A 26,061-nucleotide genomic window follows, 5' to 3' on the forward strand; every position below is an offset into this window, starting at 1 on the left:
ATAAAATAAAGCCGCATGTTGCAATAAAATTAATTATTAAAAGAAATTGAAAACAAATTAAAAGAAATCACTTAAGTCATCCTCATTTATGTTTGTTCATCCCCCAAACCAAAAAAAATCAATAAAATAGAAAGAAAAACATTAAAAAAAAATATTTTTAAAAATCAAAATTAAATTGAAAAGTTTTGAAGAAAAACTCTGAATAATCTTTAAAAGTTATTTGTATACTTTATGGTTATTTGCTTTAATAGAGAGCTTTTAACAGAGCTTTCTATTAAATGTTTTCATGTGTGGTTAAAGCTTTTTTTCTAATTGAAAGTTTTTAAGTTTGTTAAATGATTCAATAATTAACCAAGCTTTATTAAATATTTCATAATAAAGCTTTAAACTTGAAGCCATTGCGTAGAATGTGAGATGAGACATGATGTCTAAAGAACGCAAAAAAAGCTGGGTAATAGTTAAAGTTATTTGACTTAGTAGGGAGCTTTTAAGAGAACTTAATTAATGAGCATTTAAAGTTTAAATGCTTTAAACTTGAAGCCATTGCGTAGAATGTGAGATGAAACATGATGTCTAAAGAACGCAAAAAAAGCAGGGTAATGATCAAAGTTATTTGAATTAGTAGAGAGCTTTTAAGGGAGCTTAAGTATTGAGCATTTAAAGTTTAAATGCTTTCATGAGAAACTTGGAAACAAAAACCTTTGCAGTTTAGTGTAGTCGAAGCTTTTTTTTATCAAATTAAAAGCTTTTAAGTTTTTAAATGGTTTAAAAATTACCCAAGCTTTTAAAAATAAAGTTTAAAACTTGTTGACACTACGTAGAACGTTGTGATGATACATGATGTCAAAGGAACAAAAAAATAACGCTGGATAAAAATCAAAGTTATTTTTGACTTAGAAAAGAGCTTTCAAAAACCTTTAGTAATTAGTTTAAAAGCTTTCATGACAAGCTAGGAAGAACTTTTTATTAAATGTTATGATGATATGGCAACGATTTGCAGATTAGTGTGGTAAAAGTTATTTTTGACTTAGGAAAGAGCTTTTAAAAACTTTAACAATTAGTTTAAATGCTTTCATGACAAGCTTTTAAGAGCTTGGAGAGCTTTTAAGGGAGGTTTCTATTGAATGTTTTATGTTATGCCAGCAAAAACCTTAGCAATTTAGTGTGTTAAAAACTTTTTTTGCTTAAAAGCTTTTGAGTTTGTTAAATGATTGAATAATTAGTCTTTAATAAATATTAACCAACTGTCAACAATTCCTGCCTCCAAAGTATTAGTTTATTCTAAAGCCGAATTGTGGAGTAATTAGAACCGAAAAAGAAAACCTTATTACGTTTTTTTTTTTGGTTCAAATGTTTTCGCTTTAAAAATTGTAAAGCTATAAGAAACTGCTTTCTTTTTAGCCTAAAATGTGTCAGCTGTTTTCATTAAGCTTTTTCAATGTAAATGTTTTCGCTTTTAAAGCTCGTAAAGCTATAAGAAATAAGTTTAAAGTTTACACAGGTTAAGAGAACATTTATTAAGCTTGTCAAATTAAAAAGTTTTTGCAAGCTTTTATGTATTTCAATAAAGCTTTCTACTTGAAATGTAATTAGGTAGAAAAAACTATTCCGACTTCGAAAGCATTAGTTTATTCTAAAGCTGGGATTACTTAAAAATATTGTGTAATTGACACCAAAAACGAAAAACTTTTTAAGATTTTTTCAGTTCAAATGTTTTTGCTTTTAAAACTTGTAAAGCTATGAGAAATTGTTTTATTTCTAGCCTAAAATGTCTAAGCTTTTTGTTGCTGATCTGCTTTCATTAAGCTTTTTTTGCGAAAATATTTTCGCTTTTAAAGATCGTAAAGCTATAAGAAATAAGTTTAAATTTTACACAGTTTATGAAGATATTCTTAAGCTCGTCAAATTAAAAAGTTTTTGCAAGATTTTATGTATTTCAATAAAGCTTTCTACTTGAAATGTGTTTAGATGGAAAAAAACTATTCTTTAAAAGATTTTATTTAATTCAATAATTTCTTTACTTCCAAACTTTTCAATTTAATTTAAATATTTCCTAATTGGTGTGTTTTATGTACATATATAATATATTATATATATATAATATATATATATATATTATATATATATATATATATATATATATAATATATATATTATATGAATGTGGGTTCTTTATAGACATTAGTAATTACTTTATAATTAAATATATAATTTATATTTAAATTTAACTCAAATAAACGTAATTTGTTGTGTAAATATATACGTAAATTACAGAAAATTTACTTTAATTAAAACTAAGAAATTTACAAAATAAGTTAAAAAAAAACAAGCACTTAATTCTTAAAAAAAAACAAAACAAATGTTTAGCAAAACCAAAAACAAAAGACTTTTTTCAAACCACCACTCTCTATACTGCACTCAAAACTAAAATCTATGTAGAACCTCCTGCTGTAAGGCAAAGTTTCACTTAATCTAGTTAAAATAAGTTCAAAAACTTAACTAAATATTTCAAATATACATACATATTCTATAAACTGAGCTCAATGATTTTACTAATTAAAAACAAAAAGAAAAGAAAAACAACTACTCTAAAATCTTAACTTAATAGCAATTTTAATGAACAACAACACAAACCAAAATTAGTTTTTCTAAACTAAAAACAAAAACTAATTAATAGTGTCTAAAATAGGCAAAAATGCCAGTTTGAATTGAATTTCTCAAACAACTTTTATTCCCCACTTTCCCAGAGCCAAAGTTCTCTACCAACTGTTCTTTTTTTTAGTTTATATAAGACACTATAAAATTACCTTTCTTTTAAGATTATAATTTTGAATTTGTTTAAGTAATAATTAAAACATATATTTACGAACAAATATTTATATTTAAGGTGCTCATTAATACCCATACATATAACATTTATTACGCATACATACTCAAATATAGTAATATTTTATATTTATGATAATTTCGAAAAACCAAAATTAATTTCATAAAACATACATGGCTTTTAAATTTAAAACAAAAATAAAACATTTTTTATATAGAAATTACAATTGAAATCAATATTTATACATTCATAGATTATTTATGTATGTAAGTCCCCAAATTCCCTTATTCACAAAAAAAAACATATTTAATAATATTCACATTTGTAATACTTATTAAATATCATATAACAACATAAATAAATATTTGCATAAATAACGTAATGTATGTTTTGTAAAAGTGAAAAATTGATTTGAATTTTATCAGAAAAAAAACTAAATATTTGAAAATAAAGGAAAACAAATAAAACAAGATGAAGCTTTGCAGAAAACTAGTAAGTAGCATGTGTTTTATTTAACATATCTAAGGTTATGAGGTTATTCTGCGATTGAAACAAGAAGTAAGTTTTAATTCATTATGTACTATTATTATAGAAATAAGGCTGTCATCGATTATATGTATTTTAGTGTTATTTTTAAATATTTTTTAAACAAATATTTGAATATTTACTTTATAATCTTTGATTTACATTTCCGTTAATTTAGTTTATTATAGATATTAATAGCAAAGACAGCAACCACTTGCCACTCTCTCTAAAAAAAAGTTCCTTTTCCACATTTATATCAAAAAAATAACCAAATCCGGCAACACTGTATTTATGTTCAACTATACATTCTAGGGTTCTATAAATCGACTTTCGAATAATCGAACAATTGACTTTTTGCCGAAAAAAAATCGAAAAATCGAAGTCGACTATTTGTTCCAAAAAAGTCGATAACTCGAATATCGTCTATGAAAACAGTCGACTTTGTAAATAAAAGTCAAAAAAAGTCGAAATGTTGAAAAAAAGAAAAAAAGAAGTCGAAAACTCGAAAATAGTAGAAAAAAGTCAAAAATAGTCGAAAATTTCATAAAAGTGGAAAAAAGTCAAAAACTCTAAAAAACTGGAAAAAAGTAAAAAAAATAGTCGAACATAATTAAAAAGTCAAAAAAAGTCGGAAAAAAGTCAACTATTTATAAAATACTAAAAGTCTAAAAGTCGATTTTTAACTAAATGAAAAAAGTCGAAAAATCGTATTTGCATAAAATACAAAAAGTCGAAAAGTCAACTTTTCGTTTCAACTATAAAACCCTATGTTCATTTATACATTAATCGCCTTGGCGACACATCAAATTGTTTGTCTCAAACGATAAGTTTTTTGATTGTGCTAGACCTGGTTCACACTGGGAAACTTTTGTTAAGACACTTTTTATTTTGTGTGTGAGAGAAAGAGATGGTTGATATTTCTTTCTCTCACAAACAAAATTCAAAAGTTTTCAAAAAAAGTTTTCCAAGGTGAACCTGGTCTCACAGCGCATATATGTATACAAGTGAGTTTTCTTTTCTACTAAGAGCTGATTCACACTGGGAAACTTTTTCGGGAAACTTTTGATTTTTGTGTGGGAGAGAAAGAAATATCAACCAGCTCTTTCTCTCACACACAAAATGAAAACCTTTTTAACAAAAGGTTCCCAGTGTGAACTTATCGTTTAAGTGAACAAATTTAATAAGTGGTAATGACGCTTTACATTTGCAAAATGTATTCAATAAAATCTTAAGTTATTTATTTAAATACACATGTATACACTTTTTATTATCAAATTTATCAAATTTTTTAATATTTTAGACATCGTCAATGCAAGAGAGTTTTGGATATATTTTTACGTATTTCATTAAATCTAAATTGGTTATTATTATTACTTACCTTATTTGAATTAAAATTCAAAATTAACAGGAAATAAAAATATTTGGCCATACATTATTTTTTTAAACACACAAAACCACTCAAACAAATTCCCACACTTCAATAAATCCCACAACTAGCAACAAATTAATTTTCCGGCAACACTATGTTTTTTTTCTTAGCACACATACTGGTGTCTTTTTTATTGTGTGCAACTTCAAACGCTTTTTAAACACTTGCCGCGATATTTTCAATAAAACCTTCATTTATTTCGGATAATACAACAATTAAACTTCATTTTAAAACACTTTTTATTTAAAAATTCCAATTAAAAAGCCGTAAATTTCTTAATAAACATAACGAGAAAATATTTGCAACTGCTGTCAAGAAAACCCGCGAACTAAATGAAGTCTTGTTAGAATGCAGGGATGTAATTGTATGTACATAATAAGGTAGTTTTGAATAGTAGTAGTATATAATTGAGGTTAATGTTTTAATATGATAAAACTGTTAAAAATTGATATTATTCAAATTAAATTATGTAGATAAGTTATTTAATATTAATAAAAGTAATTAGTAAATAAATACAAATATTATAAATAAATAAATTTTCTTTGATAACATTATTCTGCAAAAAAATACTTTTTATTCCTTAATGCACTAAAAAATGCTAATAATGCATTAAAAATATTTCTTTAAACAAAACAAGAAAGTATAGTTGAGTACCCAGCAAAAACAGAAATTCTAAAGAAGCGAAGAAAAGTAGAATATATTCCAGTAATTCCATGGAATTACTGAAAAAGACCTGAAGAAGTAATGATTTTAACACAGGCTTGTTATAGGAGGGATGTTCTTTTTATTTAATTCCGAATTTTCTACATCTGAAATCATTCTCAGGATATGAGAAATGTATATTCATATTATATATACATTTAAAAAATGATATGAGTAAAGTGTCAAAAAAAGTAATAAAAGGAGTTAGAAGATACAAAAAATAAATTTAACGATTTACGAGCTAATGAAGCCTATTTGTTATAAATTTCCTTCATATTGATTTCAAAAAGTATGTTTTGTGCAATTTTAAAAATGAATTTGCCATACCTGCTAGATACTCTTTGTATTTAATACTACTTTTATCTGCTCACCATTTAAGCAACAAAAAATACAACTCTGTGTATGTGTTTTGCAGCCGGTAAATATTTGCGCGTTTCTCCGACAAAAACAAGTAATTTTAACAAAAATTAAAGAAATTGTCATTAAAAGCTATAAAAAACAATTTAAAATATATAAAATTTTCAACAAGTGTTAGTATAGTGCCAATTACCATTATGTCGGGCAGTCCGTTTGTCAGCAAACGCGGTTTGATTAAACCACAAACACCACAACGTGTTGCTGCTCTGTCTGGCGCAGCAGGAGCAGCCAATGATTCGCTTAATTATTCCATTACCTTAATGCCCACCGAATTGCAAAGAATGCTAGATCAATCTAATTTAAACTCAAGCGCAATGGGCTCTTCCTTTCATGCCGGTGGCGGGGCGGACAATCAAAGTTTGTGTGACCGTTCGGTAATGGAGCAGACAAATATGGATATGTTTAAAGAAAAGGCTGATATGTTATTTCCACAATTTTTAGAGGTTCTACAAGCACGCACCAATGATTCGGAAGTATTTGATACCATACAGGATATAATACACACCTGTTCAGGTGTAATGGAGGAATATCAAAAAGATGGCTTAAGGCCGGGAGATAAAAAGACGAGTAGTAAAACTGAATGGCTGGAAAAAGAGTGCAAGACATGGAAATTATTGTATGCCTTGTATAAAGATCGTATTTTAATACAAAATGGTGAGCAGGGCATGGATTATGATGGTCCCACTTTAGGTGGTTCTGAAAAGGATGTTATAGCTCAACTTTATAATTGTAACTCTACGTTAAGAGAGTACCAATTGATTATAGATTGGCTAGAAGCCTGTTATGATGGTAAACTATTAGGGCCCCAGGTGGGCCATACCACCGATCGTACTGTTGGCTGGGAAAATACTTTGTTTCAGTTGAAAAAACAGCAGCATGTAGCTTTTGGCTCAGGAGCAGAAATAGTTAAATCTCTAGATCCTGACGCACCTATTAGAGAGAAAAAACCTTTGCATGCATTAGATGAGGAAGATAATATGCGTTTGTCACGTTGCATATTCCAGGAAATACGTCAAGGACGCATAGATGAGGCCATGGCTTTGTGCAAGTATTGCGGTCAAACTTGGAGAGCAGCCATATTAGAGGGTTGGCGTCTTCATGAAGATCCCAATTATGAGGCCGTACAAACTAATAATCGCGAAAAATTACCTATTGAGGGAAATCCACGCAGAGATATATGGAAAAAATGTGCCTGGATGATGGCAGACTCGAAGAAATTTGATGAATATACTAGAGCCATAGCCGGAACGTTCTGTGGCCATTTGGAGTCTCTAAAAACCTTACTTAATAACTCTTGGGAGGATTTGTTGTGGGCCTACTTAAAGGTCCAGGTGGACATAAGGGTGGAAAGTGAAATAAGAGCATGTTGCATGAAATCTTATCATGCCTTACCCGATGCCTATTGGAATTCGAAAATGTCATTGGAACAAATATTCGATGAGCTTGTAGTACATAATGACGCCGCCGTACGTGATTATGCTCAAAGTAAAGTGGGTATTATACAAAAATATCTAGTACTCGATAATGTCACTGAACTTTTGCAACAAATGAGCAGATGGATAGAAGAGGAGAAAGCTGCTGGTGAAAATGAGAACTCTCTAAGTCCTCATATGTTAAGATTCCTCACACACATAGTGTTATTTATGCGTCAGATAGGGCGGGTAGATAAGGAGGAGAATGCTGATCGCATTATATCTGCCTATGTGGAGTGTTTGATACAAATGAAAGACTCCCAGTTGGTGGCGTTCTATACTGCTGCATTGCCGCAAAAATTGCAAATAATTTTATACTCAAAATTCTTGGAATCCATAACTGAAACCCAGCAAAGACAACAGGCTTTAGAGGAAGCTATGAATGCTGGTCTAGATGTAGAAAATATAACCCGCCATACGGTGGAGAATATAAGCCAACGTCAACTTTCTGAAGCGGATGTTGAACAGCAAGAGTCTTTGCAGCAAGGTGATATATCAGAATTTGACCAACATAAAATTAAGGCTTTAGAGTGGTTAACCTTTTTACCCACCCAGCGTGGTGATTTGCTGTGGCAGGCTAATGCCATGATACGTTACTTTTTGGCTGAAAATAAATTGGAATGTGTACGTTCCGTTTATAATATGATTCCAGGCGATTCTCTTACACAAATTATTAATATATATGGTTCTAAGGATAATTTCCCCTGTCGTGAAGATTGCAGCATTAAGGAATATCTAAGTTATAAGGTCTATTTGGCGGCTATAGATTCTTTTAATGAATGGTCACGTTTATATCACAATCGTCCCAAGGAACCTCAAATGGTTAGTGCTGGCGCAAATTTTACCGAGCGCATTGCCTCCGAACACAAGGAACAGGTCTATAGGAATGAATTGCAAAGATGGAATGTATCGTTGGAAGAACAATCAAAAGGTTAGTGTGGGAATCATTTAAAATATTACTCAAAATTCTAAAAAAAACAATTGTATTTCTTTTGCAGTTTGTCGTGATGCTCTCTTCAATATTTTACTATTCCCCGAAAAAGGTTGGCTTATTGATCCGGATACACCTAAAGATCCAGCTGATATACCCCAAGTTGTTTGGGAAAATCGTCAAATTCAATTGGATAAAATCCGTCGGATATGTATACCAGAAATTGTCTTACTTCTCCATAAGGTATTACATTTATCCGAAGATTATCAGGGTTGTGTTAAATTAGCCGATGAAGTGGCCTCGGAAAATCGTCAAATACATCGGGTGTATACAAAACATAAATTGGCAGAACTTTTATCAAAATTAGCTGAATCTTCGTTGGAATTATTGAATAAGAAATTAGATCCCTGGGGTTATCCAGCAACGGTTTAATAACAATTAAAAGAAATCCATTTTGTTAGTATTAAGTTTTTTTTTTTTGTTAAAAAAGTTTAAAAGTAATAAAAATTTTGAGTAAAAATTATTTTTAATAGAATTCTTCTCCAAATAATACTAAGGCAATTCCATTTGTTCTAAGACAATTGACTTTTTCATTTTAGTAATTGTCTTTAAATATTTAATTTTAAACTATATTCTATACATAAAATCCTTTTCTTTCCACTTAATGTATCGCACGGTTTATCAAAAAGGTTGTTTTTCAGTATTTTATAGTGTCGGTGGTCGTCCTCTGAGCAATTGGTCCATACATGTAAAAATTATTTTGAGTTTTGTTTGATTTTTGGAAAAAAAAATAAAATTTTTTTCTAGGCTCAAAATGGTTATGTTAAACGTGTCCTAGATGATGATATCAAATCTATGGTGTTGGAAATTATGGGAAGTAATGTTTCCACCATGTATATATCATGTCCTCGGGAGGCCAAACAAGAATTGGCTATAAAATTGCCTTTTTTGGTGTTGCTAGTTAAAAATATGCATAAATATTTTACATTTGAAGTTCAGGTAAGCAAAGAGGAGTTAAAGAAAGGGATATGTAACAAAATTTTGATCTATTGCCTTGTCTGTGGTGTAGACTATAGTAGTTTGTATTGTCCATACTAAAGTCCCGTCTATAGTCAACGTTACAGCCAAGACTATATACTAATTATATCAGCATCATCAAATGTTGTTCTTCCAATTCAATTAAAAAGCTTTACATTGCCCTATCACTTCTTTTGCAGATTCTAGATGATCAACATTTTTTTCGTCGCTTTCGTGTCTCAAATTTTCAAAGTAAAACGTCTGTTAAACCTTTTTGCACATCCATGCCTATGGGCATGTCACCGGGATGGAATCAAATCCATTTTAATTTAGCAGATTTTACACGGCGTGCCTATGGTACGAATTATATGGAAACTGTGCGTCTACAAATACATGCCAATGTCAGAATACGTCGCATATATTTTACCGATCGTCTATATCAAGAAGATGAATTACCCAATGAATATCGTTTAATACAGCAACCAAAAACCAAACGTTCTATAAACTGGGGAGTTCCAGTAGCCAGGCCACCCTCACCACAATCGCAACGTTTAAAAGAAGAAGGTGGAGCAGCTGCCAGTACCGTAGATGCTAGCAGTAATGTTGGCACTACAGTTGAATGAGTTAAATGGACTCAAATTTTCCAATTATATATTTTAAATAAAAATTTTCATTATTTTTTTTTACTTTTTCCTAATTTCTTTTTATAATTAAAAATTTATTGATTTATTATTCGTGTAAAGAAAAAAAGAATTTAAACAGCAAATATTTTAAATACTCTTACATACTGTATGCACATAAATGCTCTATTGTCTAACACTATTCTCTTGGGCAGCTGCATGAGCATCACCGGCAGCCATTTGTAGCAAATCATTGTCTACATTTTTTAAAGCATTTTGATATTCGGTAATTTCTAAAGCCTCCCATTCTGCCTTAAAAGCCGCTTTGGGATCTTGTGGCATAGTCATAGCGGCACCGGTCATAGCATCAGCTTGGGCTTGTGTCTGATCGGCTTGATTGTTTTCACCCAAGACCAATGTATAAATAGATCTTAAACCAAAAACGTTTAAGAAATACCAAGAAGCTGAAGACACCCAGGCAGCATCGAGAGAAGCCAATTCTACGCCTCTTTGTAACATGGGCTTAAATCTTAAAGTCAAGGGAAAAGGTACTTTGGTGGTTACAAAACCCGAAAACATCCAATTGATCCAGCCACCTATAACCACCATGGGTAAGACATTAATGAAGTTACCCTTTAACATATCCGTTAACATAGCTGTGGAGTTTTGTGCCACTGGAGCTCTTTTTTGGGTCTTAAAATAGCCCGTTTCCTCGTTATTGAAGAAATTCTTGCGCATGGCAAAGGAATGGGCAGTCAAATATTTACCATTTTCCCTCAACAAACGTGCCCTTATCATGGCTTGACTAGAAGTGTACAATGTTTTAGTAAAAGTTGAAAATAAATCGTATTGCATGTACATAGTTATATTTCCAACTCACCTGTCTTGTATTTGGGTTATTTCGGCCTTTTTCTGTGAAGCTATCAGTATGGATACATAATGTCGTAGAATACCAATAAAGAAAGCAATTAAAACAATGGGCAAAAATACCCAGACTCTAATATTGGGATCAATTAATAACTCTGTCATTGTGTAATGTAATTTTCGTAGATTTTAATTAATTTTTCCTGTATTTTCTTAAAAAACCTAAATTTTCTAAAAAATAATTCCAACCACCATACAATTAGACAGTCACTTAATTGAGAAAAGTCAAAGTTCTGTCAAATATAAAAAAGTATCATTCACAATAGTAGTGTCAATTGAATTTAGTAAACAGGTAATGCCTAGCTCCTAGTGAAAGGGTGCCAATCTTTAAAATAAATTAAATAGCTAAAATATTAAGTTTTTTTTAAGATTTATGGTAGCTTTTTCAAAGAATATCACAAAAATGGAACAAAGTATTCAAATTACGTGTGTTCCAAAAAATATAAACAAGGTAAAAACTAGGGTTCTATAAATCGGCTTTCGAATAATCGAACAGTCGACTTTTTGTCAAAAAAAAGTCGAAAAGTCGACTATTTTGTTCCAAAAAAGTCGATAACTCGACTATCGTCTCTAAAAAGAGTCGAAAAGTCGACTTTGTGAATAAAAGTCGAAAAAAGCCGAAAAGTCTGAAAGTCGAAAAAAGTCGATAAGTCGAAATAAGTCGAATAAAGTCGAAAAAAGTCGGAAAAAGTCGAAAAGTCGGAAAAATCGAAAATGCTAGCTTAAGCTAGCATAGAGTATATATAAGAAATACATAAATCTATTTTCCACTTCATTGCTTTTCAAAGCACCAAATTATAGTACTAATAAAATTTTTTAGTTGACAACACAGTCCTTCCCACACTACAAATAAAACCAGTGTTGACATTTCATTTTAAAGCCTTTTATTCCAATTAAGTTATTTTATTGCCAAAAGTCATCAATTGTAAAAAACGATATTCTAATTAATTTGGTAGTTCAAATGTTGTAACCAATTATGACCAATACACTAGATATGTTGTAAATAAAAAAACTAAAAAATAAACTAATCCTAAAGTAAAATAATATATTCCCCCAAAAATCTCTAATATTAAAGAATTATATTTCTTATCTGGCAACACTACCTTAAACACTATGCCAAAGTAAAATTATAAAAGAGGATAACACTCAAACAGCTGAATATAAAATTGACTGACGAAATGTCAAATTACACGTATAAAAAATAATTAGCTGAAAGCTTAACTGTCAAACACTATGGAACAAAATTATTAAATTTTCCTTATGCTAAAACCTTTTTAAATTCAACTTGCTTTGTTGACAATTCACATTGATTTTTTGTGTGTGTGTGTAAAAAAAATCGACTTTTTCTGTCAAATAGAACGAAAGCGGCAATTTTTTTGTTGAAAGACATTTATTTTTTCATATTTTCCTACGGATTTTTGTTAACTAAAGGCTTTTAAAGGTGTTTATATGACAATAAAGAATTGTATTATAACATCTAACTAAAATTTACATAATCCATTATTTTTTCTAACAGAGAAAAACGCTATGGATAAACCTGAAGCTGGACAAAATAATCAAAACTCCGCACCACCAGCTGAACCGGCACAAACTAATTTACAGGCAAATGCCAATAATAATACGAACCAAAGCGCTAACAATTTACAACAATGTAAAAAACCTAGAAGCGATTTGAATTCTCTGCCCACGCGACAATATCTAGATCAAACAGTGGCTCCCATTTTATTGCACGGCTTGCAGACTTTAGCACGCGAACGACCACCAGATCCTATTAGTTTCTTGGCTTCATATCTACTTAAGAATAAGAATCGTTGCGAAGAAGCCATACCGGAGAATGTATAAAATTGTGCAAATGGAGGAAAGTAAAAAAAAAATCAAGAAAGAAATAGAGACCTTCGGCTGGGATTTGCAGATGTTTATTTTTTAACTACTCTCTTATAATTCGTAATAGTTTTTAAGTTATATTTTAACAAAATTCTTAGTTGTATAAGTTAGAGTTTCAGGTAAAACTTTTGTGTATGCCAGTTAATATGGTGAGAATTAAAAAGATTTTGTCGATCTGCTATCAACTGCAAGCTAAATTTTCTATAAAATTTTTGGAGTTATTTTTATTATAATAAGCCTTTTCCTAATGGAAGACCGTATGTTCTAGAGCATATGCATGTGTGAAATAAATATTTGAAATATATTTTTAGGTGATTATCATATTTATTTATTTATTTTTTTTTTCATTTGGGTAAAGTTTGCATAATGTATTACTCATTTTCGCTTAAATAATAGACATGCAATGCATAAGGCGAATGGCGAAAGTAATTTATATAATCTAGATGATGTTTTTTGCGAAAAATGGTAAACTTAGCTTTACACTATCAACAGCAGCTTGAATTAGACTTAATTTCAGCCAAAAATAAGTTTGAACTGTCATTAATGCAAAAACCTGAAACAAACTTATAAGAAAATGTGCGATTATATAGTACATGGTATAATCTATAGTCTAATCAGTAATCAGTAAACCAGTAATCTAGTCTGCGGTTTAGTCAATGATCTAATTAATGTTCTAATAAATAAGTAATCTAACGAATAATCAATACTCTAGTGTTCTCTTAACTAGTTTAGTCTTGTCTACAACTTAGTCTAGTGTATAGTTTACTTCAATATCTGCACTTTGATCTAGCCTAACGTGTAGTCTATACTCTTGTCTAAAGCTTAGTCCTGTCGTGATAACAAAAAAAAAAAAAAAATAAAAAGAACAATAATTTCTCAGACTTTTTGTAATCAACCGGAAACTTTTATTTCAGAGAAAACTCTTTAAAACTTCTCTATTTCTAAGTTATTTAGCCCCTTGTAATTGTTCTTCCAATCAACGATTACACAAACCCATATGACTACTCATCTGCCTCAACTTCACTTACACCAAACATGCCAGCCATTAGACAACCATAGTTGAGAGCATTTGCTGAAGTGACTTCCATTGGTGGAGGAATATGTCCCTCATCGCCTTGATATACATAGGGAAGACGTAAAATCCAATAAGCACTTTGCGATAATTTGGGAGGTTCGGGTAAACCTAAAACGAAATCTCTATCACCAGTATGAACTTTAGGATCTAAAGAAACATTAACTGGAGCCTTGGGTGTGACCACATGTACCCGCATCAATTGAGCTACATTAAAGTTTTTAGTGCGACAGGGACAGGGAAAATATAAAGGCATATTGTTGTAAACCACTTTGCTGCCGCTATCACGTAAAATGCCTATTTTAAATAGAAATAAACAAAATATTATTTTTGTTTCGAACTCTTTTTAAGATTAACACCAACCTGATGCACCTCTTAAAATCTTATCTGGTGCCGACATCATAAATCTGTGTCCCCTGGGACATTCATATTCAAAGCCAACAAATATTTTCAAAACAAAAACTTCACCCATTTTACGATAGCGTGTCTTTTCATAAGCCCACTGAGCCGAGTGTTCTAAACGTACTTGCACATCCCAGGGTAGTAAGAAATTCGAGCCTGATAAAAATCCCGATTGAAAATGTTCTTGCAAACCGTTGCTATGACTGTAAACTGAACTTGAACCCACACAACACAAAGACCAACTTGGAAATTGTGGCAGTAGACCTATAGGACTTTCAGTATGCATCATACCCGGTAAATATTCCGTTGTGGATGGTTGTCTTACAATTGTTCGTTCCTTTTCCTCGTCCTGTGAATCTTTATCTTTAACTTTGAGAATCAATTCATTAAGTGCTTCCACAGAACTATTTATATCATTATTATCTTGTTCATCTAGATTATTAAGATTTTCCATAGAAACCGAAAGACTTAAATTGGTATGAGTGCCTTGAGAAGCGGTTAATGGTTGTGAATTGTTAAGAGCAAATTGTTCTTCATCCGGTATGTTGGCTACACAATTAGCTTCCATGTCACTCTGTTCGCTAATGGGAAGTTTGGGAAAACCAATATCGAATTCAGCCGCTCTAAAGGAAAAAAAAATTATTATATTTAGTTTCCAACATCTTTTAATCCCTTTTTTCATCTTACCTATAATCATTAATGGAAGGCTCAAATATGGCGAAATGTATTCTCTTTACTTTGGCACACAAATTACAATTACTGGCCATATATTCGTAGAATTCATAATTAGCATGTCTTATACTATAGGGATCTTCACGTCTTCCCTGTGTTTTGCCACAATTACAGGCAGATATGAATATTAAACGACTGGTATGTTCTGTGGGATCTTTAGCTATATGCTTGGCTCTAGCACAGGGATTACCCCTTAAACTTGGATATTCACATTGTTCTTTACCACATTTCCAAGAAGTTTCACACATTTCCCGTAATTTTGCCTCATTAGTTGCTGTATCAGGACCGCGTGCGTATTTCATATATAACGTAACCGCCTCTTCGACCTAATGTAAAAGTTAATTTTAATAGTTTTATAAAATTTTAAATAAACTTACCAACTTTTTGTGTACCACCCCACTGTAATAGGTTAAAGTAGGATTGTTATACATGGAAAAGGCCTTCTGAAGACCAATATCACAACAGGCCTTAAAAAATCTATTGAAAAATGTTAATATTAATGAAAAAAACTAAATTTCATAATAAAAACTTACTCGCTATCATAATTTAAGATTTTATCAAAATTTTCCAAATAAGATTTCTAAAATACAATGAATAATAATGTTTATCAATGAAAAATTATACATAAAATTATCATACTTACATAATCAGGATCATTGGCCTCAAATGATTTATTATCGGGATTTTCTATAAATAATTTATGCAACAATTTAAAAGTTTCAAACCAAGGTTTAAAAGATAAAAGCTAAAGAAAAAAAGAAAATGTTTAAAAGCTTCTAAAAAATATACATAAATAAAATTAATAACAAAAACTTACCACAAAATGATTTTTGCCTTTAAATTTGGTCAAATTATCATTAAAACCCACATCAAAAGCTTGATCTACATGCTCTTTTAAAAAATCTTTAAACTTGCGATTTTTTACATATAAATCTTCCAAAGATTCTGATTTATTTTCACAATTGTTTAAATTCAAAGGTTTGCCAAAGCCCTATTATAATATAAAATGCTATAAGAACTAAAGAAATAGTTTTTTTTTTGCATTCCTTACCTTAAAAGGCAGCAGATCATCTAAGTCTTCATCATCTTGTGTAAAATTGGGTTTTTGTATTAATTCTTGTAACATTTCCACAGATTTCAATAAAGGATCTTCTCTTAATTTATCATTTAAATTATAATAAACAAAACGTAAATTGGCGGGTATAGAAAATAAGGAATTATTACTATTATTAACCACCACAAATTCATTGCGCAACATTTTGTAAATATTATCCTCAACATCAAATTCAGATTTTGAAATTGCTTCTTTGGTTTTCTCTGTAATAGAACTAGTTTTTTAAATATGAACATAAGCAAGTGAAAAAACTTACCATGACCATTAGGCAAATTTTCAAATAAAAATAAAAGTCTAGGAGAACATAAACGGGCACATTTACCCAACATAAATCCTGTGCTGGTATTTTTCATTAATTTAGGCAGAAACTTTAAAACATGACGGTCTCTTTAAGTTAATAAAATAGTAATTATTAAATTAAAAATTATGTTCTTTAACATTATTTCAATTACCTGATAATCTTTAAAGCTTTAAACATGCCCAACAATGAGGCATCAAAGGTTACACTTAATTCCACAAATACTATTAAATGACACACCTGAGTTGCAAACAGAAACATGCGGGCAAAACGATTGCGTATTTTTTGATGAAATGTTAAAAACTGATCAAATGTTTGCTGTTCCAATTCGGCCAAAAGCATTTTTTGCATACAGGCGGCATCGTAAGTGGTCTCAAAATGTAAATATAATATTGATTCCATAGGTTTGTAGTAGAATTGTATTTGTCCCTTAAAAAAACAAATTGAAAATTTAATACCTCTGTCTAAAATTGTAAAAAATTCCTTACCTCGTTGGGTTCATGTTTTATTAGACTGGGATGTCGATCTAGTACTTCTAAACCTACCATTTTATTGCAATCGGGAAAAGCCGATTTACCTATAACACCCACCACTACTAGCTTTTTATCATTTTGCATTAATAATTTACTTTAATTAAAAATTTATAAAATTAGCAAATAATATCGAAAACATATAAGCCAAACCTACTTAACATCTTCGGGTAATTCTGGATACTGCCAGCGCATATATTCTGGCATTGTTCTTTAATGAAATTAACTTGTAATATTATAATTAATTAAAAACATTAAGAATTTTTTGATTTAAATAAGAAATTAAGCAAATTTCTTAAAAACTCGATAATTACCGACAACAATGCAACGAACAGCTGTTATAGTTTGTTTACATATTTAAGCTAATTACTGTGAAAAGACTTGTTTTCTAACGGAAAGCAGAGCTGGTTAAACTATTTCAATAATTAATGGAAATGTTACGTTCTAACACAGATGTATTACGAATTTTTAAAAAGATATAAAACTAGCAAACTAACTCTGTTGAAAAACTAACAAAATTTTATTATTTCTTTACTATATGCTTACAAATGAATATGATAAAGATATGATATTTTACCATAATAAATCTACAGCAAAATGTTTCAACAAAAGTTGAAATGGTATTAAATAATTAGAGCTTACTTTTATTTATTTAACAATATTCAATAACCTAGCCTATAGATCGTAAGCGGTTACAAATTTATACTTTAAAATTATACTTCCAACACCAAATGAATAATTATAAGAAAAATTTAAAAACTAAATTATTTAAAAAGATAATAAACTATAAAAAATAACGATAGAACAATTAAATTGTACGGCATTGATCATAAATATATTCCTACATAATTTGTATTTTCATATTTTGTTTTTTTGTTTATTTTCATATTTTTAGTTTATATATATAGAGTTTTTGTTTACTATTACTTCATTTTACTGTTATACTGCAAAATGCAACCTTGTATTGAATGATATATATGAAAGCTGTTTGATATAAAACGCAAATTGTCTTCAAACAAAGCATTTTTAAGATTTTAATTGTTGCCTAGTTGTTTTTAGGGTGACAGCCTTCAAATGTCAAATTATATATATAAAAACTATTTTGGGGAGATTTAAAATGTCAAAATCCACATAAATAAAAGAAATTCCTCTTCTTTAATGACCCCTTTATAAATTCGCCTTAAAAGCATACATCTGTATTTATTTTGGGAAATTTTGAGAAAAATAGTGTAAAAAACTAAATTTTATTATCAAAAATCTTAACAAAACAAATTCATACATTAAAAAAAATTGTAAATTTATACTAAAACAAGTAAAATGGGTTGCGATGGAGGTACTATACCAAGACGTGATGAGTTGGTGCGCCTTAAAAAGAAACCAGAACAGGTGGGAGGAGTACCTAATATTTACCATGAAAAATTTTTATAAACAATAATTTTTGTTTATTTTTAACTATTTTTCAGAAAGACAAAGATGCTGAACGTGAATTTCGTTGGCTACACTGTGCCCTAACGCAGCAACGATTACAAGAACCTATTGTTATGTGCGGCCTAGGACGTTTGTATTCTAAACAAAATGTCATTGAACAATTATTGGAAAAGGATAAAATGCCAGAAGCTGCAAAACACATTAAAAACATGAAGGATATTAAACAATTGAATTTAACATCCAATCCAGCATTTACTGAGGAAGACAAAACAGAAGGTTTGCTAGACACCCGACATGCTCCGTATATCTGCAAGTTAATAGGTTTAGAAATGTCGGGCAAATTCCGTTTTGTGGCTTTATGGTCTTGTGGTTGTGTTATGTCCGAGCGTGCTTTAAAAGAAATTAAAGGCAGCTCAGCGGGTACTTGTCCTATCTGTCAACAAGTATTTGCTGTGGAAGATGTTATAGTTTTAAATGCCAGCGATGAAGATTTAGAATTGATGAAAGTTAAAATGGAAATGCGTCAGGCTAAAAAGAAAACTAGTAAGAAGGATAAGAAAGATAAGAAATCAAAGGTCAATGAAGCAGAAACGACAGATACTAAAGATGAAATATTGGAAACTAATTTACCCTCAACCAGTAAATCCGCTGCTGCAGATTTAGCAAATGGTTCACAAACTAAAGTAAATGGTATCTCAAGTTCATTGTCGTCATCATCCCAAGCAGTTAAAACCAAAATTATTGCCAATCCTAAACGTTTGGGTGTCACATCGGGTGCTTTAGAGGATCCTGAGATTAAACGTTTGAAAACCGATTATAGTGTAGCCAAAGACCCCAAAGCTAGTGATGTATATAAATCATTATTTACTTCACATAAGAGTGAACAGGAACAGACGCGGGCTCATTGGGTTACTTATAATCCGTTTTATAATTAAATTATGGAAATACAAATAAAAATATAATCATTAAAATCAGCGAAAAAAAAATGTTAATTTTATTTGTTTTATTAAAACAGAAATTTTAAGAGATATCCGCCTATAAAGGGACTTGATCTTATTTGTGTTCTAACGTTTCATCATCAGTTTATCACTGTTCAGAATATCGTAAACAAATTTCTCTATAATTATTGTTCAAATATTTTTATTAATTTAATGTTGTTGTAAACTTAATTTAGGTAAACTATTTTGTTTAATACTAACTTATTTTTACAATAAGAATTTAGCAAATAATTTAACAAACTTTAAAGAAAGTTTTTAATTTTAATCAAGATTTGCTTAAAAATTACAAAATAATAATTTAATTTCTTACTTTATATTAAATTATCAAATATAATACTATAAGTTAAACAATTATATTGTTAAATTTCTTAAATAAAAGATATAAATTAATTTAGATTGAAATTAAAGTTAAAAAGTAAAACTTAATTTTATCGTTATGCATTTGAATTTGTTCGTAATTACGACCATTTCTAAAAGTTTTAATTAGAAATCTTTTGAAATACTTAATTTTTAAGAGAGAAATATATTTAATTTAGAAGAAAGTAATCAAAAAATGTTAAAATTTTTCACGATTAGAAAATGTCCTTAAATTTTTTTAAAAAAAGTAAGTAAATTGAATAAATACCTAATCTGAACTATAATAAACTTAAACGAAATATTACTCCTCAGTTTCAACTTCTTCCTCGGCAGCATAATCATCGTAATCATCATATTCGGCACCTTCTAAAAATGGATATTCAGACATTTCAATATCTTTAATATCGGACATAAAGTCGTTATTAACAACATTGTGATTTAAAGTTGCAGAATTATTGGCATCTAACATTTCAACATCATCATTCATTTGTTCATCTTCCAAATCATCCTCCTCAAACTCAGATTCATTTTCAAATGATGGTTGTGGATTGTTTTCAATGTTTTGTAAAGAATTTTGCTGCATATATTGTTCTTCGTCATTCTCTAAAACGCCTTCTTCCTCTAAGTCTTCTTGTTGTTCTTCCTCAATACCAAATTTCTGATGATTTTCTATTTCTTCATAATGTTGTTGTTGGCTGAAATCAGTTTGTTCAACTTCTTCATCTTCCTCCTCTTCCTCCTCCTCTTCGCCTTGTTCTTCTTCTTCAAGTTCTTCATTGATTTCTTCCGGCATTAAAGTATTTTGTAGAGTTACATTTTCCTCCTCTTCAATCCCTTCCTCATCTTCCTCTACTTCCTCATCCTCTTCCATTTCTTCTTCCTCCTCTAGGTTGGCATCTATTTGTTGGGCACTTTGCATTTGTTGCTGCTGCTGAGCATGCTTCATCATCTGCTGCTGCATTTGCATTAACAATTGCACCTGCTGTAAGTACTGTTGCTCCTGCTGTATACGCTCCTCCTCGCTGATTTCTTCCGCATTATTGGTTTGTTGATTTTCCTTCATATTATGCAGGAGAGCAGCATGTCTTTGCGTTACATGCAAGGCTAAAGAGGTGGCGTTCTGATGCAATTCTCCACAAACAATACACAACAAAGTTTCATTGGGTACCGGACAGGCCGGTTCTAAGCCCTGTTTTTGAGCCTCTACATGCTGTTGTATATGCTTATTCAAATAGGCCGCCTGACTATAAGATTTACCACAAATATGGCAGGGAAATGGCTTCTCACCGGAATGTATTTTCATGTGAACACTTAAGCTGGATGCCTGTGTAAAGGATTTACTGCAAAGTTTGCAATTGAATGGTTTCTCTCCGGTATGTATACGCATATGTATATTAAGACTACCAGATTGTGTAAAGGAACGATCACATATGGAGCAAGTGAATGGCTTCTCACCCATATGACACTTCATATGTTGCACTAATTCCGATGAACTGGCAAAAGCATTGCGGCATATGGAACACTGATAGACCAAGGTTTGATTGTGCATGCGCATGTGTTCCTTAAGTTGAGCTTCGTGTTTAAAACTTTTATCGCATTCTGAGCAGGAATAACGAGCGCCATCCTTGTGCGTCTTTAGATGGATTACCAAAGATGTGGAGTTAACAAAACCCTTATCACACAAGTGGCACTGATGGGGTTTCTTAATGGAATGCGATCGTAAATGGACCATTAAACTGCTGGACTGTGTAAAGGCCTTGGAACACAAATCACATTTGTAAGGTTTCTCACCACTGTGAATGCGTATGTGAGTGTTTAAACTACCAATGTGGGTAAAAGTCTTTTCACATATAGAACACTGAAAGGGCTTGTTGGTGATGTGACAACGCACATGTTTCGAAAGATCACCAGCACTGGGAAAACTGGCCTCACAGTGGCTGCATTGAAAACATTTAGGTTCACCGCTTATTAGAGAGGACATTTCAATGGCTGCCTGCTGAGCAGCACTGCGTCTACCTCTTCCTCTTCTCACCGGCTGGGTCATTAGCGAGGGAGGTATCGCAGTATCTGTCAAACCGGGATTTAGGAAAATTATTGAGGTTGATTCTCTTGGATCAGCAACCTTCAGTTGTATGGCATTATTTTGTGAATTCTGTGAATGTAAAGATACTGCCTCTACTTCTTCATAAGCTGCCTCTTCCATTACCTCCATAGTGCTGTTGCCATCCATAGTTAATGGTGGCCTTTCAGCAACCAAACCAGAGTCTCTGGTCATCTCATCCTGAGTATTTGTATTACTATTCGTATTAGTTGAACTATCTGAAGAGGATGATGAAGAGCTCGATGAACTTGTAGAACTAGAATCATCATCTGAATCTGAATCATCCGAGTCAGAATCATCATCCTCCTCTTGCTCTCCATTTTGTTGATCATTTTGCTGCAGATCTTTATTTATACCGCCCTCCTCGGGAGCCACCAATTCACACAACGGCTCAAATACCCAACTATAATCCTTGTCATCATCTAATTCTTCTTCCGATTCTTGTGGTTCTGGCAAGTCAGCATGTTTAGTATTAAGATGTTCATACATTAGAAACGGACTTATGAAATACTCTTCACAACACATGCAATGAAATGTTAAATCTGGAGGCTTTTGCGCCGTTGATGTTGACATTTCCGTTAGTTTTCCATTGTTTTTGCTTAAGGCACCTTCAGTGATTGGTATTATAGTTAGAGAAAGCTGTTTATTGTGTTGATTATTTTGGGGCAGAGTGTTAACGTATGAATTGATTTGTAAGGCCATTGTAATGCTGAAAGAAGGTAAACGTTTTTGAATTTTTTTTTTTAATAAATTTGAGCATAAATCAAATTAAAATTTAACTATATATAAGCTAAAGAACATTTAGAACGGGAACATAAATAAAATCAATTATAAAAAACTATCTTTGAAATATAATTTAAATAAAACTAAACTAGAACTGAACTAAAATAGAACTGAACTAAACTGAAATAGAACTGAACTAGAACTGAACTAGAAGTGAATTAGAACTGAACTAGAACTGAACTAGAACTGAACTAGAACTGAACTGAACTAGAACTGAACTAGAACTGAACTAGAACTGAACTAGAACTGAACTAGAACTGAACTAAAACTGAACTAGAACTGAACTAGAACTGAACTAGTACTAAACTAAAAGGAACTAGAATTAAACTATAATAGAAATGAACTAGAACTGACTTAGAAATGAACTAGAACTGAACTAGAATTGGCCAAGAAATGAACTAGAACCGAACTAGAACTGAACTAGAACTAAACTAGAACTGAACTAGAACTAAACTAGAACTGAACTGAACTAGAAATGGACTAGAACTGAACTAGAACTGAACTAGAACAGAACTAGAACTGAACTAGAACTGAACTAGAACTGAACTAGAACTGAACTAGAACTGAACTAGAACTGAACTAGAACTGAACTAGAACTGAACTAGAACTGAACTAGAACTGAACTAGAACTGAACTAGAACTGAACTAGAACTGAACTAGAACTGAACTAGAACTGAACTAGAACTGAACTAGAACTGAACTAGAACTGAACTAGAACTGAACTAGAACTGAACTAGAACTGAACTAGAACTGAACTAGAACTGAACTAGAACTGAACTAGAACTGAACTAGAACTGAACTAGAACTGAACTAGAACTGAACTAGAACTGAACTAGAACTGAACTAGAACTGAACTAGAACTGAACTAGATCCGAACTAGAACTGAACTAGAACTGAACCGAACTAGAACTAAACTAGAACTAAACTAGAACTGAACTAGAACTGAACCGAACTAGAACTGAACTAGAACTGAACTAGAACTGAACTTGAACTGAACTAGATCTGAACTAGAACTGAACTAGAACTGAACTAGAACTGAACTAGAAGTGAACTAGAACTGAACTAGAAGTGAACTAGAACTGAACTAGAACTGAACTAGAACTGAACTAGAACTGAACTAGAACTGAACTAGAACTGAACTAGAACTGAACTAGAACTGAACTAGAACTGAACTAGAACTGGACTAGGACTGAACTAGAACTGAACTAGAAATGAACTAGAACTGAACTAGAAATGAACTAGAACTGAACAAGAAATGAACTATAACTGAACTAGAACTGACTTAGAAATGAAGAACTGAACTAGAACTGAACTAGAACTGAACTAGAACTGAACTAGAACTGAACTAGAACTGAACTAGAACTGAACTAGATCCGAACTAGAACTGAACTAGAACTGAACCGAACTAGAACTAAACTAGAACTAAACTAGAACTGAACTAGAACTGAACCGAACTAGAACTGAACTAGAACTGAACTAGAACTGAACTTGAACTGAACTAGATCTGAACTAGAACTGAACTAGAACTGAACTAGAACTGAACTAGAAGTGAACTAGAACTGAACTAGAAGTGAACTAGAACTGAACTAGAACTGAACTAGAACTGAACTAGAACTGAACTAGAACTGAACTAGAACTGAACTAGAACTGAACTAGAACTGAACTAGAACTGAACTAGAACTGGACTAGGACTGAACTAGAACTGAACTAGAAATGAACTAGAACTGAACTAGAAATGAACTAGAACTGAACAAGAAATGAACTATAACTGAACTAGAACTGACTTAGAAATGAACTAGAACTGAACTATAAATAAAGTAGAACTTAATTAGAAATAAAGTAAAACTGAATTAGAATTGGAACAATACATAACTAACACAGAACTAAATCTGAACTAGAAGTATTTCTTAGTTGCTTTGAACACCAAAAATAATCTATATATGTACAATGCACATATACATATGTATATAGATATAATTAAAAAGTTATCAATTACTAACACTTACATTAAACCTTAAAAATATTAAAATATATAAATATTAAAAATATATTACAGAAAATCTAAAACACATTAACAATTTAATAATAAAAAACAATAAATTTTTAATAATATTATACATATACTTACATTTACATTCAACAAAATTTATAAAAATAACACAAATAATCCTTTGTTCTAGAGTTTGGGTATAGATAAAAAATAATTATTTTAATTGGTTGCCATTTATAAAATGCCACACAAAAAAGACGCCTGTCTTTTTTTTGCCTTGATGGATAGCAAAACAATTCCTGTTTGCTAATTTTTTTAATACTCTTTTAAATGTACAATTTTACAAAAATTTCTTTTTAACTAATAAATTCCGTAATAACAATCGTAGATTTGTTGTTGCCTTTAAATTTCTGGTTAATTTTAATTAATAAAAATCGAAAAAACAATAAATGCAAAAATTGTAACAAAAAAGGATTTTTTATATGTTGTTTTGTTTACAGTGGTAGTTGTTGTTGTTTGCTGAAGAACTGTCAAAAGACAGAAAAAAACATCAGCAGTGCTGCCAGAATATAACAAATAGAACAAAATTATAACACTTTAAGGCGAAAAATACAGCAGTGTTTTCCTATTAGAATGTCATTTAGTCCGCCGTTTTTATTTTAGTTGAGTGTTAAAGTATTTTTAGTAGCTCGTGTAAAATTAAAAAAATATAGTGTTTAATTATGAGTATAAAAGCTAAAAAGTGATTAAAAATGTAGTTAAATAAATGGTTCATAAGTGGAAATAGAAATTTAGTGGCTATGTGTAAAATTTAATATGAAAAACTTGTTACAAATATTTGTTAGTTGGCTGGCTTTTTTCTTGTAAATTTGTCTTTTTTTATTATAGCAGTTTTTTGTGTTGTCAAAAGATGGCGCTGCTTGGTTTGTAGTAATGTTAAAATATAGAATAAATGGCCGTTAATGTATATAGTAACGGTTTTTTTTTATTCGAAATTTGAAAAATAAAGTAAATAATTGAGAAATGTGAAAAATTTAAATAATTTTAAATATTAAAAAGAAAATATAAAATAAATTAAAAGAAGCTTAATTTAAATATGAAAATTAAAAATAAGTGAAAAAAGCTAAAATTATTAAGAAATATATATAAAAAAATTTAATTTGTGAAATATATGGGCAATTTTTATAATCCAAAAAATGTATACAAAATTAAAAAATAAATAAGTTAAAAAAAATTAATAAAAAATATTGAGATAAAGATCACTTTCAAGTTAGTACGTAGAAGTGGGTAAGTTAAATTTTTTTCAAATATTTACTTTGAAATTTAATTCAAAATTAAAGATTTTAGGAATTTAAAAAAGTGGGTTTGTGTGTATGTATGTATATTTTAAAATGACATTTTTAGTTCTGTTCTAGTTTTGTTTAAGTTTTGTTCTAGTTCTGTTCTAGTTCTGTTCTAGTTCTGTTCTAGTTCTGTTCTAGTTCTGTTCTAGTTCTGTTCTAGTTCTG

General features: G+C 30.6%; 7 protein-coding genes across 7 annotated transcripts; 4 read left to right on the forward strand and 3 right to left on the reverse strand.

Annotated features, from left to right (window-relative positions):
• Window positions 1-5,891: 5,891 nt before the first annotated feature.
• Window positions 5,892-8,826, forward strand: LOC111682339 (nuclear pore complex protein Nup107). The gene is made up of 2 exons (XM_023444267.2): window positions 5,892-8,303; window positions 8,371-8,826. The coding sequence occupies exons 1-2, from the start codon at window positions 6,038-6,040 to the stop codon at window positions 8,733-8,735; spliced, it is 2,631 nt and encodes an 876-aa protein (XP_023300035.2). The 5' UTR covers window positions 5,892-6,037; the 3' UTR covers window positions 8,736-8,826.
• A 48-nt stretch (window positions 8,827-8,874) lies between these two features.
• LOC111682349 (cilia- and flagella-associated protein 20) lies at window positions 8,875-10,017 on the forward strand. The gene is made up of 3 exons (XM_023444278.2): window positions 8,875-9,051; window positions 9,111-9,302; window positions 9,521-10,017. Exons 1-3 carry the CDS (start codon window positions 8,968-8,970, stop codon window positions 9,941-9,943), a joined length of 699 nt encoding a protein of 232 aa, XP_023300046.2. The 5' UTR covers window positions 8,875-8,967; the 3' UTR covers window positions 9,944-10,017.
• A 19-nt stretch (window positions 10,018-10,036) lies between these two features.
• LOC111682346 (ER membrane protein complex subunit 3) lies at window positions 10,037-11,088 on the reverse strand. The gene is made up of 2 exons (XM_023444275.2): window positions 10,821-11,088; window positions 10,037-10,745 (listed from the first exon to the last, which is right to left on the reverse strand). Exons 1-2 carry the CDS (start codon window positions 10,967-10,969, stop codon window positions 10,127-10,129), a joined length of 768 nt encoding a protein of 255 aa, XP_023300043.2. The 5' UTR covers window positions 10,970-11,088; the 3' UTR covers window positions 10,037-10,126.
• A 1,059-nt stretch (window positions 11,089-12,147) lies between these two features.
• On the forward strand, window positions 12,148-13,071 carry LOC111682347 (protein dpy-30 homolog). Its single transcript, XM_023444276.2, has 2 exons — window positions 12,148-12,305; window positions 12,381-13,071. Exon 2 carries the CDS (start codon window positions 12,392-12,394, stop codon window positions 12,704-12,706), a length of 315 nt encoding a protein of 104 aa, XP_023300044.1. The 5' UTR covers window positions 12,148-12,305; window positions 12,381-12,391; the 3' UTR covers window positions 12,707-13,071.
• Window positions 13,072-13,606: 535 nt separating this feature from the next.
• On the reverse strand, window positions 13,607-17,226 carry LOC111682338 (protein SMG8). Its single transcript, XM_023444266.2, has 12 exons — window positions 17,054-17,226; window positions 16,855-16,993; window positions 16,521-16,795; window positions 16,325-16,455; window positions 16,006-16,271; window positions 15,772-15,945; window positions 15,598-15,699; window positions 15,488-15,534; window positions 15,332-15,431; window positions 14,910-15,280; window positions 14,184-14,845; window positions 13,607-14,117 (listed from the first exon to the last, which is right to left on the reverse strand). Exons 1-12 carry the CDS (start codon window positions 17,101-17,103, stop codon window positions 13,750-13,752), a joined length of 2,685 nt encoding a protein of 894 aa, XP_023300034.2. The 5' UTR covers window positions 17,104-17,226; the 3' UTR covers window positions 13,607-13,749.
• An 827-nt stretch (window positions 17,227-18,053) lies between these two features.
• On the forward strand, window positions 18,054-19,304 carry LOC111682344 (replication termination factor 2). Its single transcript, XM_023444272.2, has 2 exons — window positions 18,054-18,282; window positions 18,360-19,304. The coding sequence occupies exons 1-2, from the start codon at window positions 18,214-18,216 to the stop codon at window positions 19,257-19,259; spliced, it is 969 nt and encodes a 322-aa protein (XP_023300040.2). The 5' UTR covers window positions 18,054-18,213; the 3' UTR covers window positions 19,260-19,304.
• A 343-nt stretch (window positions 19,305-19,647) lies between these two features.
• On the reverse strand, window positions 19,648-25,083 carry LOC111682335 (zinc finger protein 287). Its single transcript, XM_023444259.2, has 2 exons — window positions 24,692-25,083; window positions 19,648-22,489 (listed from the first exon to the last, which is right to left on the reverse strand). Exon 2 carries the CDS (start codon window positions 22,480-22,482, stop codon window positions 19,981-19,983), a length of 2,502 nt encoding a protein of 833 aa, XP_023300027.2. The 5' UTR covers window positions 22,483-22,489; window positions 24,692-25,083; the 3' UTR covers window positions 19,648-19,980.
• Window positions 25,084-26,061: the final 978 nt, after the last annotated feature.

Source organism: Lucilia cuprina, chromosome 2 (genome assembly GCF_022045245.1).
Source record: "Lucilia cuprina isolate Lc7/37 chromosome 2, ASM2204524v1, whole genome shotgun sequence".
In the NCBI taxonomy this organism is placed as follows: Eukaryota; Metazoa; Arthropoda; class Insecta; order Diptera; family Calliphoridae; genus Lucilia; species Lucilia cuprina.

What these genes read in the sequence shown, in the direction of transcription:
- LOC111682344 (XM_023444272.2), top strand. Translation starts at nt 18,214, where the DNA reads ATGGGTTGCGATGGAGGTACTATACCAAGACGTGATGAGTTGGTGCGC. An exon ending in TTAAAAAGAAACCAGAACAG is followed by an intron (nt 18,283 to 18,359) that starts GTGGGAGGAGTA and finishes ACTATTTTTCAG; the next exon opens with AAAGACAAAGATGCTGAACG.
- LOC111682335 (XM_023444259.2), bottom strand. Translation starts at nt 22,482, where the DNA reads ATGGCCTTACAAATCAATTCATACGTTAACACTCTGCCCCAAAATAAT.
- LOC111682346 (XM_023444275.2), bottom strand. Translation starts at nt 10,969, where the DNA reads ATGACAGAGTTATTAATTGATCCCAATATTAGAGTCTGGGTATTTTTG. An exon ending in ATAACCCAAATACAAGACAG is followed by an intron (nt 10,746 to 10,820) that starts GTGAGTTGGAAA and finishes GTACACTTCTAG; the next exon opens with TCAAGCCATGATAAGGGCAC.
- LOC111682338 (XM_023444266.2), bottom strand. Translation starts at nt 17,103, where the DNA reads ATGCCAGAATATATGCGCTGGCAGTATCCAGAATTACCCGAAGATGTT. An exon ending in AAGGCAAAAATCATTTTGTG is followed by an intron (nt 15,700 to 15,771) that starts GTAAGTTTTTGT and finishes TTTTTTCTTTAG; the next exon opens with CTTTTATCTTTTAAACCTTG. An exon ending in AGGCCAATGATCCTGATTAT is followed by an intron (nt 15,535 to 15,597) that starts GTAAGTATGATA and finishes ATTGTATTTTAG; the next exon opens with AAATCTTATTTGGAAAATTT.
- LOC111682347 (XM_023444276.2), top strand. Translation starts at nt 12,392, where the DNA reads ATGGATAAACCTGAAGCTGGACAAAATAATCAAAACTCCGCACCACCA.
- LOC111682339 (XM_023444267.2), top strand. Translation starts at nt 6,038, where the DNA reads ATGTCGGGCAGTCCGTTTGTCAGCAAACGCGGTTTGATTAAACCACAA. An exon ending in GTTGGAAGAACAATCAAAAG is followed by an intron (nt 8,304 to 8,370) that starts GTTAGTGTGGGA and finishes TTTCTTTTGCAG; the next exon opens with TTTGTCGTGATGCTCTCTTC.
- LOC111682349 (XM_023444278.2), top strand. Translation starts at nt 8,968, where the DNA reads ATGTATCGCACGGTTTATCAAAAAGGTTGTTTTTCAGTATTTTATAGT. An exon ending in TGAGCAATTGGTCCATACAT is followed by an intron (nt 9,052 to 9,110) that starts GTAAAAATTATT and finishes ATTTTTTTCTAG; the next exon opens with GCTCAAAATGGTTATGTTAA. An exon ending in ATTTTACATTTGAAGTTCAG is followed by an intron (nt 9,303 to 9,520) that starts GTAAGCAAAGAG and finishes CTTCTTTTGCAG; the next exon opens with ATTCTAGATGATCAACATTT.